The 12,386-nt window shown below is 37.1% G+C and overlaps 1 protein-coding gene across 1 annotated transcript; it reads left to right on the forward strand.

The window, feature by feature from the left end:
- The first annotated feature begins 9,594 nt into the window (after window positions 1-9,594).
- On the forward strand, window positions 9,595-11,735 carry LOC113316062. The gene is made up of 3 exons (XM_026564296.1): window positions 9,595-10,423; window positions 10,611-10,651; window positions 10,791-11,735. The coding sequence occupies exons 1-3, from the start codon at window positions 9,595-9,597 to the stop codon at window positions 11,733-11,735; spliced, it is 1,815 nt and encodes a 604-aa protein (XP_026420081.1).
- The last annotated feature ends 651 nt before the right edge of the window (window positions 11,736-12,386 follow it).

Consider the following 12,386-nt stretch of genomic DNA (forward strand, 5'->3'; position numbering starts at 1 on the left):
CTTGATCACAAAGATCATAATTGTCCTGCTTGGAAACTGAAGCAAAAGAAGATTAAAGATCTTGATGCTCGCTGCAGTGATTACACTCTTCCAAGTGTCTCAAAGTTAATGATGCCTTCATAAATCAAACAAGTAACTCCTTCTTCTGCTGGTGACACTGAGACCAACATGCAACACTTTGAGGTTATACCAGATACTCAAATGGAAGTAACTGCAACTGAAGTGAGTGCTAAAGGAAAGACTGTAGCTGTTGATCAAAGAATGGAAAACACTACTCAGAAAAGTTTGTCAAACATTTTTCAAATAGGCCCCTTTGTCAATAGATCCACTACCCTGAAAATCTTTGATGTCGGCCCTGTTCAAAAGCACCCAACTCAGTTAGAAAATGGCTTGCCATTTATATTAAAGCAAGTTACTACTCAAAATGTTACTATTGCTGCTTCTATTATTGGTTCTGAATCTACTCCAAGTGGACCGATTCGTACTACTAATTCTTCGAGAAGGTTCAAAACTGCTACTACCCCAAACACCATCTCTATAATCACTAGAGGAGCAGGAAATTCTGCTGAACAAGAAGCTATAACAAATCTCAAAAGGAATATTAATCCAAGATCGGATTTAAGAAAACGCACCCGAGCTAACTCCATTGTTGCCAGCCTAGCAGTTGTCCCTGAAGAACAAACCTCTAATGAGCCTGATTATGCTCAACTGTGCACTCCAATTACCAATTTGGGTGAATTACCAGATATAGATCTTTCAACTTGCCCTCTCAATACCCAACCTTTCTTCAATTCCTTTGGAATCTTCAACGTTCCTGCTGATAACACCCCAGGAAGAAATGATGTCCACAACAATTCCCCTCTCAATGTTGGCAGTTCTAGTCTCAATTCCGCCCAAAGTTCTTCTCAAAGTGGTGATGGTTCCAATGCTTCTCTTGGTGGTGGATCCGACTCTACTACTCAGGTAAATTCTATACCCCACAATCCTATTCTTGATAATTCATACCCTGCTTTTAACCAATTACCTGTCAACAACATAAACTTAATAGCATGGAACCTTAGAGGCTTTGGAAAAAAAATCTGCAAACAAAGAACTTAGTATGCGTTGTAGGAATGTTAACCCTGATATCATTTTCCTCTCTGAGAATAAAATGGGGAAAGATATGGCATCCAGGAAACTTAAAAACATGGACTTCCCCTGCACTTTCAATGTTCCTAGTGTTGGTAGAAGTGGTGGTCTGGTTTTGGCTTGGAAAAAGAAATTCATCTGAATGTTGTTTCTTCCAGCTTGAGGGGCATCTATGTGACTTCAACTGATATTATCCATTCTAAAACTTGTCATATTCATTTTGTGTATGGTGAACCTAATAATACCCTCAGACCCTCCTTTTGGGAACAACAGTGTCAACAAACTATTGCCCCCATAGATGAACCTGTCTTTGTCATTGGTGACTTTAATACTCTTTTAGGAACCGAAGATAAAAATGGTGGCCTTGAAGTTAATGACTCTGATTTTGAACACCTATGAAATTTTTGCTCTGTCTTCAACTTGCATGATCCTGGTTTTTCTGGTCCAATATTTACTTGGTCCAATATGCAACATGGTCCTGATTTAATTATAGAAAGGCTTGATAGATGTCTTTTAAACCAAATTGTTGAGGATCTTTGTCCTAAATTCTGTGTTAACAATCTCCCTAGAGATTCTTCTGATCAATGACCCTTGCATATAGGTTTTAATAATGAGGAAACTTGCATGCCTAGACATTTTCATTTCATGGCTATGTGGATTGAGGATCCCACTTGCAGAGACATTATAGCTAACTCTTGGTCTGTCAATGTTATAGGATCTCCAGCCTATAAACTAAGAGTTAAGCTTCTTAGTGCTAAAAAATGGCTTAGAGATTGGAACAAATCCTCATTTGGTAATATTCAAACTGATATATCTACCATTAGGAAAGATTTGTTAAAGCTACAAATTTCTGATCCCACTGATACTACTACTACTGCTAGACTTAAAACTAGATTAGAGTACCTCTATACCCTAGAGGAACTTTACTGGAAAGATAAGTCTAGAGAAGTATGGATCATTGAAGGTGACAGAAACACACCTTACTTTCATAGAGTCACTCTTTTCAGGAGAAATAGGAATGCTATTAGCTGGATTAAGAATTCTTCCAATGCTATCTTAACTGATAGAGATAGTATTGGGAGTTCTTTCTTAGATTATTTCAAAAATCTTTACTCTTCTCAACCCCAATAATTTCAGGATGAAATTTTAAATGATGTGTCTGTTAAATTTTCTACTGAGGACAATGACACTTTAAATCTTCCCCTCACTGCTGAGGAAATAAAAATGTTGTTTTTCAAATGGGAGGAAAAAAGGCCCCAGGACCAGATGGTTTCACAGGTTTATTTTATCAAAAACATTGGGATATTGTTGGTGAAGTTGTTGTTGATATGACTCAAACCTACTTCAGAACAGGGCATATAGCTAAAGTTTTCAATCATACTAATATAAAGTTCCTCTAGCTGAGTTAGTTAATCAATATAGACCTATAGGTTTATGTAATTTCATATATAAAATTCTTTCTAAAACTCTTGCTAATAGGCTTAAACCCTTCATGAATAACATCATATCCCAAAACCAAAGTGCCTTCATACCTAAGAGGAGTATTTATGACAATATTATCCTTGCTAATGAAGCCATATATTCTGTTAATCATAATGACAAAGTTGAGGGCACTGCTGCCATTAAACTTGATATGTCAAAAGCTTATGATAAATTGGAGTGGTCTTTTCTAGAAAAAGTTTTGAGAAAAATGGGGCTAGCTGAAAATTAGATTAAACTCATAAACCAGTGTATTTCTACTGTTTCTTATTTTTTTCTCTTAAATGGTAGTCCTACTGGTTTTTTTTCAACCTGAGAGAGGCCTAAGGCAAGGGGATCCTTTATCCCCTTACCTATACATTATCTGTGTTGAGGCCCTTTCTTCTTACATAGATAGTCTCCAAAGGAATTGAACTCTTAAGGGTATCAAAATCTGTAAAAATGCCCCAGAAATGACTCATCTCCTGTTTGCTGATGACTCTCTTCTTTTCTCATCTGCTACTACTGAAAACTTTACTTTTATAAAGGGCTATCTTCAAAAGTATTGCCTTGCTTCTGGGCAGAAAATTAATTTTGATAAATCTGGTATTCTTTTTAGTAGGAAAATCCCTGAACATAGCAAAGCCCTTTTGGCTAACATTCTGGATATCCAAAGCAGAGATTTAGGCGAAAAATACCTTGGTACTCTTACTATTTTCAAAGCTTCTAAAATCCAAACCCATATGGGCATTCTTCAGGTTGTGGATGCCAGAATTACTGTCTGGCTTCACAAGCTCCTCTGTCAGGTTGCTAGAACCACTTTGGTTAAACATATTGGCCAAGCTATACCTTTGTATCAGATGGGGGATTTTCTTATCCCAAAGTACCTCTGCAGACAGATGGATGCCTATCTCTGCAAATTCTGGTGGGGAGAATCTCTTGACCCAAAAGATAGGAAGCTCCATCTTTTGGGTTGGGATACTCTGTGCTCCCCTAAATCTGAAGGTGGCTTGGGTTTTAGAAAAGCTGAGCTAAATAATCTTGCCATGTTAGCTTGGAATGCTTGGAAAATTATTGAAAACCCTGATTGCATGTTGGCTAAGATTTTAAAAGTTAGATATTTCCCTAGAACTGATTTTCTGAATGCTAAATGCCCTGATAAATGCTCTTGGACCTGGAAATGCCTTCATGCTATTAAGAAGTTGATTAAACCCTTTGTTTCTTGGATTGTTGGGGATGGAAAGTTTATCATCCCCTGGTGTGATAAATGGATTCCAACTTTGGGATCTGCTACTCCCAATCCTCTTACCCCTCATGACCCTAACATTGAAGTTGATTATTCATTGATAACAATACTAGAACCTGGAATGTTTCTAGACTCTCTACTCACTTTGATGATGCTTATGTTAAGAAGATTATCACAATTCCCTTAAGCCAGCTGTGCACTCCTGATAGGAGGGTTTGGGACCTTTCGAAAAATGGTAAATTTTCTTCAAAATATGCTTACTTGGGACTCCGAGGATTAAATCCCTCTCCCTGTAAAACTCTTTGGTTACATATCTGGAAGATTAGAGTTCCTTACAGAATTCAACTCTTCCTTTGGAAAGCTGCTAAAAATGTTCTCCCAGCTAGAAGTGTTCTCCACACTAGAATGCCCATGCATTCTGTTGAATGTGCTAGATGCAAGGATCCTCATGAAAACATTATGGATACTTTGGTTCTGTGTCCTTTTGCTTCTAAAGTTTGGTTCTTGTCCAGTTTTTGCATAAACACTTCTTTCTTTACTCAAAAAACTTTTCAGCAGTGGCTTATGTTATGGCTCCTGGATCAAAACTCTAGATTTCTTGATGATGCTCAACAACTCTTTGTTGCTATCCTGTGGTTTCTATGGACCAGTAGAAATAACTTGGTCTTTCAAAACGTGTCTGAAAATCATAAGTCTGTCATAGAAAGATCCAGGGCAATGCTCCTCACTAGGAAAAACCTTTCTGTTGATATTTTCACAAAACCTATAACTTTAAATCACAAATGGATGCCCCCTTTGGTTGGTTGGATCAAATGTAACACTGATGGAGCCTTTGATGACATCTCTGGAGATAATGGTGCAGGTTATGTGATGAGAGATTTTACTAGCAAAGCCTCTTTCTGTGCTGCTATGGTTTTTGAAGTTTCGTCTGCAGAAGAAGCGGAAGCCAGAGCTATCTGGGGAGTTCTTAAGAAAGCAGTGGAACAAAAGATGACCCGTATCATCATTGAAAGTGATGCTAAGAAGCTAGTGGAACAATTCTCTTTAGGTTCTTTTGATGGCGATTCTAGGACATATGCCATATTTAAAGACATTCAGTTATTTTCCTCTAATTTAATTGCTTGTATCTTTAGTTTTCAACCTAGAATTTGTAATACCGTTGCTCATGAGCTAGCTCAATGGGCAAAACGTAAGAAATCTTCTATGTACTGGTCTATGCCTCCTTGTCTAGCTCCAGCAGTTGAGGGGGACTTTTAGCCTTGTTAAAGGCCTTTGCTTATAAAAAAATAAATAGTGAATCGAGGCAAACCTGTTTTCGCAAGTGATATAAGCAATGTAACTTAGATTAATAAAGAGTCGATGATGCCGCAACTTTGCAAAATCTTACCCAGACGCTACTCCAAACCAAAATATACTCTCCAAATGAGATGCTATTCTCCCAAATTCTAAATTCTTTTTCCTACCGGATTTTCTCTCAATTTTTCCTCCCCTTGCTTTTCTATCGGTTTTCTTTCTATTGATTGCCTCCCCCAAACTCTAGAATTAGCTAACTATTTATAATTTCTGTCCATTAATTACAACCCTTGGATCAAATGATTTGAATTTGACGCTTCAAAATAGAAACGTAATTATCATTTTCCATTTTGAAAAATATTATTCTTATATTCTCAATATTATTGGATAAAAAACATTATTATAAGAAACTAGTTGGAAGCCTAACAAGCTAAACTCCAACAACGTACTACTACATTAGTTGAACAGGTTGCCGTGCTAGCCTAACAGCGAGTTTCATGAGGAACCAACCAAGGGAGCCGAAACGGATAGGGGGATTGATTATGTCGCAAGGGACAAGGGGATGACCAGCTAAAGCTACCCGTTTTTTTTTATGCAATACCAATACCGAAATTAAAAAGATTTCATTTAAACCAAGGATTTTAATGAACCCACAATTATAAAATACTATCACAAATTGGGGGATACTAAAAAAAAAAAAAAAATTACGAAGTAATTTGGAAAAACTCATATCCGAAAAAAATTGATAATGACTAAACTCCCTTGAGTATCCCCAAATGTGTTAAGACATAAGAATCAGCATAATATTCAAATCTTCCTTGCACTACAGTTTTCTGTTTGCTGAAGATCTACCGTGATAAGTGTCTGCTCTCCAAACGTACCCTTCTCGACATGATATTTTTATGGACTTGAATGTTGAGAATACAAAAAAAGGAAGTCTATTACGACCACACCGTTTACACAATATTCACTAGATTTTATGCCCGTACTACGTTCGGGCATTTGTGTTCTTTTAGCCATATTTTTTATTAGGTGTCGTGGGGTTTCTCCCCGGCCCATCACGATACATTTTTGAGTCTCAATGTATTTTTTATTTGGCGTTGCACGATTTCGCCCTGCCCATCCCGATCCTTTTTGATTAGGAGTGCTTCGTCTCGCCCCGTTCCGATTTGATTTGATAAAGCTCGGCTTCGCCTCGTTCCGTCCCGATTTAATTTGGTAAACTCAGCCTTTTCTTTTAACCATATTATTCATTTGGTATGATATAGCTTCGCACGCCTCATCGGTCCTGTCGAGATGCATTTTTGATTTGGTGAAGGTTGGCTTCCTCATCGGCCCTGTCACGATGCATTTTTGATTTGGTGAAGGTTGGCTTCGCCTCGTCTTATCCAGATGCATTTTTAATTTGGTGTTGCTCGGTTTCGCCTCGCCCCGTCACTTTGAATTTTTGATTTGATATGGGTCGGCTTCGCCTCCCCGATGCATTTTTTCATTTGGCGTCGCGGGACCTCGCCCTGCCCATCGTTTCCTAGCAAATATATTTTGCAAGATATATAGGCACATGCCATATATCCAATTTTTAAGCACCAAAAGCGTTGTAAGTTAGCCATTGACATCTCCTAGAATTATCACATCGACACCACAAAGAAGAAATATGTGTACTAATGATTAATCATGTAACTAATAAAGATATGTACTAACGATGTTCTAACTTCCTTGATGTAGTAGAAATATAGAGTGCAAACTAATTCTCACTATCTCGGTATCATAGTCGGGCCATAATATAATACAAAATAATCAAGAAAATTTGAACCACGCCAAGCACATGTGCCATTGAAGCTCAATCAATACCTCTGGAAAAGACAGTTTTTTTTTTCCCTGTTCGTTTGAAATCGCTCCAAGCATCTTGTGCCTTTTCCTGGCTGTTTGGAACTTCCTTTCTTCTGATTTGTCTTTCAGGAATCTACCTTGAGAACGACAGTAATTGTATTTTTCAATATCTCCATTGCTGTTCTCACTATTACACTTGCTGCTGTTCTTGTAATTGCCGTTGTTGTTGTTACGTTACAAACTTTAACTGCTACACTAATGATGAAATAAGACATGCCAATGCATTTCATTCTATTTCACAGGTCTTCCCTAAAATAACACGGCGATATTTAGTAAAATGTATGTAAACTCAGCCTTCTTTGTATTATAATTTTAAGAAATGAGATTAAAGTTTAACACGACGTATTGCATTACTGTACTTATGAATAACACGGCCAACGTCCCTGTGGTACTTACCAATACACAGACCTACATACAAAGTTAAGGACCTAAGTAAGCATAAAAAGAAACCATTCGAAGGAAATGCAATCAAGTAAAGGACCTACGTTTCAAACTTCTGACTCTCATAAAAGTTAGAAAAATTAACGACAGAATGCACCTGAAACGATATGAAATCCCATATTTCCAACTCCTATGAATCCAACATTCAAAGCAAAATCAAAATTAAAGTAATTAATTACATTTGTCTCCACTGTATAAAGGAGGGAGGAGGCAAATTCTTACTCGGGGCTTTTCTAGTGATTTTCCAGCTAGTAATAAAATTGAAAATGCATAAAAATAACACAAAATTGGTCAAAAAGGTCAAAAGTGAAAATTTTTGGGTGAAATAGATTCTTAGTTTTTGATACTGTTCATATAGCCAAAAGTCAGAAATATACTGTTTATATAGCCAATTTGGATATTTCACCCAGGAAAATTAAAATAAAAAAATATGTGTTACCTAAAATACCCCTGAACTTTTTAAACTCTTCTTTTCAAAGAGACTCCTCGTCCCTGAGCTCCGGAGAATTCCTCACCTGCAGAATTCGATCGAAAATTCAGAGCTTGTGTATTCTTTTTTTCATATCTGGTTGATCAATCATGGTGATTAACGATTCTTGAACCGAAGATTATATTACTCCACTTTAAAGTCATCTAATATCATTAAAAACCAGTAACACAAATCAGTAAGGTTCAAGTTTCAATTAATCCAATCTTGATTTCAGTTTTGTCTAATTCTTTGTAATGCATATCTGGATATGTCGATTTTGAAGTTTCTTTATCAATTATTATGGGATTTTTGACTATCTTTTGGTTTTAGTTGTTGATTTTGATTATCTAGGGTTCGACTAATAACCAATTATCTTTTGGTTTTAGTTGGTTCATGTAAACGTGATTATTTGTTTATATCCAATCGATTGATTGTTTAAACCTGCTGATACAATATACACAGATTCAAACCAAATTGATTAAAGTGATAACAGAAAATGGGCTAGATGATGGATGAAACTAGATGTTAACTGAGATATGAAACTAGATGATGGATGAACTGAGAGATAACCAAATTTCGGTGTTTTGATGTGAACTGAGAGATGGCTATATGATGGATGAACTGAGTGATAACCAAATTTCATTGTTTTGATGTGAACTGAGAGATTGCTATATCATGGATGAACTGATTGATAACCAAATTTCATTTTTTTGATGTGAACTGAGAGATGAAACAAGATGATGGATGAACTTAAGTCTGCAATTTGTTTTCTAAAATATTAATCTATTTGGAACTCAATTTCATCCATCATTTGGTTTCATCTAAAACTGGACTTTTGGAGATGCTTTTTTACTTTTGGTGTCTTTTTCAACTAGTCATTCAGATGTGGTTACTGAGAAAGATATGCGTATACATTTAAATACATAGTGGTATATACAAAAAAAAAATGGTAAATAGTAGTATGTCAAAGTGAAAGCTAGGCCTTACATTGTACGGATTCATCCTACACTTCAGTTATAGAGTTGTTGCAGAACATGGTGATAAGGTAGTCTGTCTGCCATTTAGAGGAGCTTCAGTTATACATTCAGATTCATAAGATTTGTTTTATATATTTATTGTAGATGGATCGTCATTTTCTTTGTGTGGTTATCCGGGGGACGGATGCATGTCCATACCATGTTAATGTGAAGTCAACAGTTGATGAGTTGAAGTCACATGTTTGTTCTTATTGGAATAACATTTCACCGGACTCAATTCAGTTTGTACTTGACTATGAGGGAAGAAGCAATGTTGTTGACAGTGATGTGAAGCTCTGTTCTTTCTTGTCATTGTGTATTGTTAACCAGTTGTCTTTCTTGGAGCTTCGTTATTTGAACGTGTTCCTCTTCGTGCTTCTGATTTTGTTCGTGAACTTACTACGAGCGAGTTTCGTTTAGCACCAGACCCTAGCAGAGATCAGTTGGTTAATTCTTGTCATCTTCTGAGCAGTAGTAGAATGAGCGAGTTTCGTTTAGCACCAGACCCTAGCAGAGCTCAGTTGGTTAATCCTTGTTATATTCCGAGCAGCAGTAGAATGAATGAGTTTCGTTTAGCACCAGACCCTAGCAGAGCTCAGTTGGTTAATCCTTGTCATATTCCGAGAAGCAGTAAAGTTACTCCTACATCTACAATGACGGAGTTGCTTTTAGCTCAGTCACCTATTCCTCCTTCTCAAGAGCTTGTTTCTTCTCAAGATATCCCCATGTCTCAAGAACGTACATACAATGGAAAGTTGGCAATTAAAAGATCTTGCAAGGCGGCTGAATGGGGGTTTATTATAAAAGGTGTTGGTCAAGATTTTTATGGAGGACGAGATGAAGCTCGTCTTGTTGTTGAGAAATATAACCATTTTTTTGGTCGCAGGGTGAGAGTCGTTAAGAGCAATCCAGAACGATATACGGTGGAATGTTATTACAAGGAGAAATTGGAATGCGACTGGATGTTCCATGCAGCTCCCAAGACTTCCAATGTGAAGGGTCACTTATTCCTCAAGTCCTATAACGGGGAACATAAATGTTGTGCTGGTTATTGTGATGGAACAAAGGCTGATCCGGTTACGCGCGAACTTATCAAGAGTTTGATATTTGAGCAGATTGAACAGAATCCCAACAAGAAAGCCAGGGATATTGTTAGAGAACTTAAAAGTGATTATGGGTTGGAAGTGAGCTACGATCAGGCGCATGCCGGGAAAGAATTATGTTTCAAGGAATTGTATGGCGAGGACATTAAATCATACACTGACTTGAGATGGTGGTGTGAAGCCATGAAGAAACACGATCCAGGTAGTAGGGCTGATTTAGTTGTTGAAGGTGGCGAGTTTAAGAGTTTGTTCTTAGCCTTCGATGCTTGCATCTCTGGTTTCGAATATTGTCGCCCGGTACTGTTCTTGGATGAAACTTTCCTAACTGGAAAATTTAGGGGTTGTCTTATGGCGGCTACCGGGAAGAATGCGAATAATGGTACGTCTTCTTTTATTTTTGATGTCATAAAAAAAAAATTTTATGTCAGATTATCACTGGATGAAACCGGTTTCATCCTTAACTGGTGAAGTAAGACTAGAGAATGAAACTAGTTTCGTTTTGTACAATAGCAGTTTCAGTCAGTTTGATATGATTTTTTATTTTTGTGTTTGTTTTGTTTCTGTAGGAATAATTCCTATGGCATATGGTATCGTATCAGCTGAAACTGTTGAGAATTGACATTGGTTTTTGAAGAAACTAGAATCTATCTTGGGTCGTACTAACTTTTATTTCGGATCGCCATGAGGGTTTGATCCAAGGGATTCGTGATGTTTTCCCAACTTTCTATCATGCTTGGTGTTACCAGCATTTGAAGAATAATGTCTGCAGTAAGACCAACAAGAAAAAGCGAGAGCATTGTGCTGCGATGGGTTTGTTCAAAGAATGTTTATATTTATCGACTCATGAAGGCTTTGATCAGGATATGCAAAAGTTGAAGGATATGGGATGTGATGGTCTTCACAAATTCTTGAGTGAGATTCCAGTGGAATGTTGGTCCAATGCACATTGTCTGGGCTGTCGTTACGGCGACATGTGTTCAAACATTGCAGAGTACTTTAACTCTTGGATCAAGGAAGCAAAAGGTATGCCTATTGCAACACTTGTTAACTGGATCATACTTAAAATTATGGAACAGATGAGTACAAGGAAGAGGAAGGGGGCGACGTATAAAGGATTCATTTGTCCCAGGCTAGAGAAAAAAGTGTTGGCTTCCATTCGTGTTGGTGTCCAGTGGAGAATAACCAAGTCTGGTGACATGGAGTGGGAAGTTTTTGATGGAAAGCACACGCATGCTATTAATATTGCGAAGTTTCAGTGCAGCTATAGGGTTTGGTTTACTGAGCAGTTCCCTTGTGATCACGCTATTGCGTGTATGCATTCAAATAACATCAATGTTTACGAGTACATTAATCCGTATTTCAGCATTGCTAGCTTCCGTGCTTCGTATGATCGTCCTATCAAGCCCATTCCTGATTACGACAAGCCTATTGATGTTGCTACTGGATATCTCGTGAACCCACCAACTGTCGTAGGAAAAAAACATGGTAGGCCGAAGAAGAAGCGGATTCCTAACACAGGTAGTGCAAGTTTCAAGAGACCAATTACGTGCGGTACTGCCATACTCAGGCACATCATAACAAGACGACGTGTCCTCATTCTCCTGCGAAAAAGCAACGTTAAGTACCTGCTTAAGAACATCTCCAGCCTTCATTTCTTCTGTGCAGCTTTTTACCATGATATCTTTTATTAGCTTTTTACCATGATATCTTTATTAGTTTATTCTTCTCTGCAGCCTCTTGTTGCACATTTAAGATTCATTTACCTTGAATTATATTTTTGCAACTAGTATTTACCTTGGATTGTTTCTTTTGTTTATAAAAATATATCTTGTGGAATTATTTTTTCAAGTATTTCTCTTCATTTTTATAGTATATATCTTTTAGTCTTATGTTGATTGTTTAATTGTACATTCCCTTCAGTTTTTCACTGTAAAATTTGAATGTTTGCGAAGATTCAAATTTAATTATACAGGATGTAACCAGTTTCATCCTGCCTATTCTGGAAAAAATGAGATTTTTGGCCAGGATGAAACTGGATTTCATCCATCACATATGGACAGAAAAAACTTTTTTTTGTCAACCTGCACACTCTGAAAACAGTTTTTATACAGGCTTTGATGTAACCAGTTTCATCCAAGCCTGGTTACAATCTGACAAGAAAATTGAAGTTTTATACAGGCTAGGATGTAACCAGTTTCATCCAAGCCTGGTTACATTTTCAACCTGCAAATTTAATCATTTCTGGCTAACATATTCAAACAAAACCATCATGAAATTGAAGTATAGGCATTTTTCAGTAAAAGAGTTCATATTTTAATTAAGACGAATCCATGGATCACAAC

The sequence above is a fragment of the Papaver somniferum genome, chromosome 10 (genome assembly GCF_003573695.1).
Source record: "Papaver somniferum cultivar HN1 chromosome 10, ASM357369v1, whole genome shotgun sequence".
Taxonomy (NCBI): Eukaryota; Viridiplantae; Streptophyta; class Magnoliopsida; order Ranunculales; family Papaveraceae; genus Papaver; species Papaver somniferum.

Bases quoted from the DNA above. Each gene is read 5' to 3' on its own strand.
- LOC113316062 (XM_026564296.1), top strand. From the start codon at position 9,595: ATGACGGAGTTGCTTTTAGCTCAGTCACCTATTCCTCCTTCTCAAGAG. The intron at 10,424-10,610 runs GTACGTCTTCTT...TTGTTTCTGTAG, and splicing joins CGGGAAGAATGCGAATAATG to GAATAATTCCTATGGCATAT. The intron at 10,652-10,790 runs GTTGAGAATTGA...TGGTGTTACCAG, and splicing joins GTATCGTATCAGCTGAAACT to CATTTGAAGAATAATGTCTG.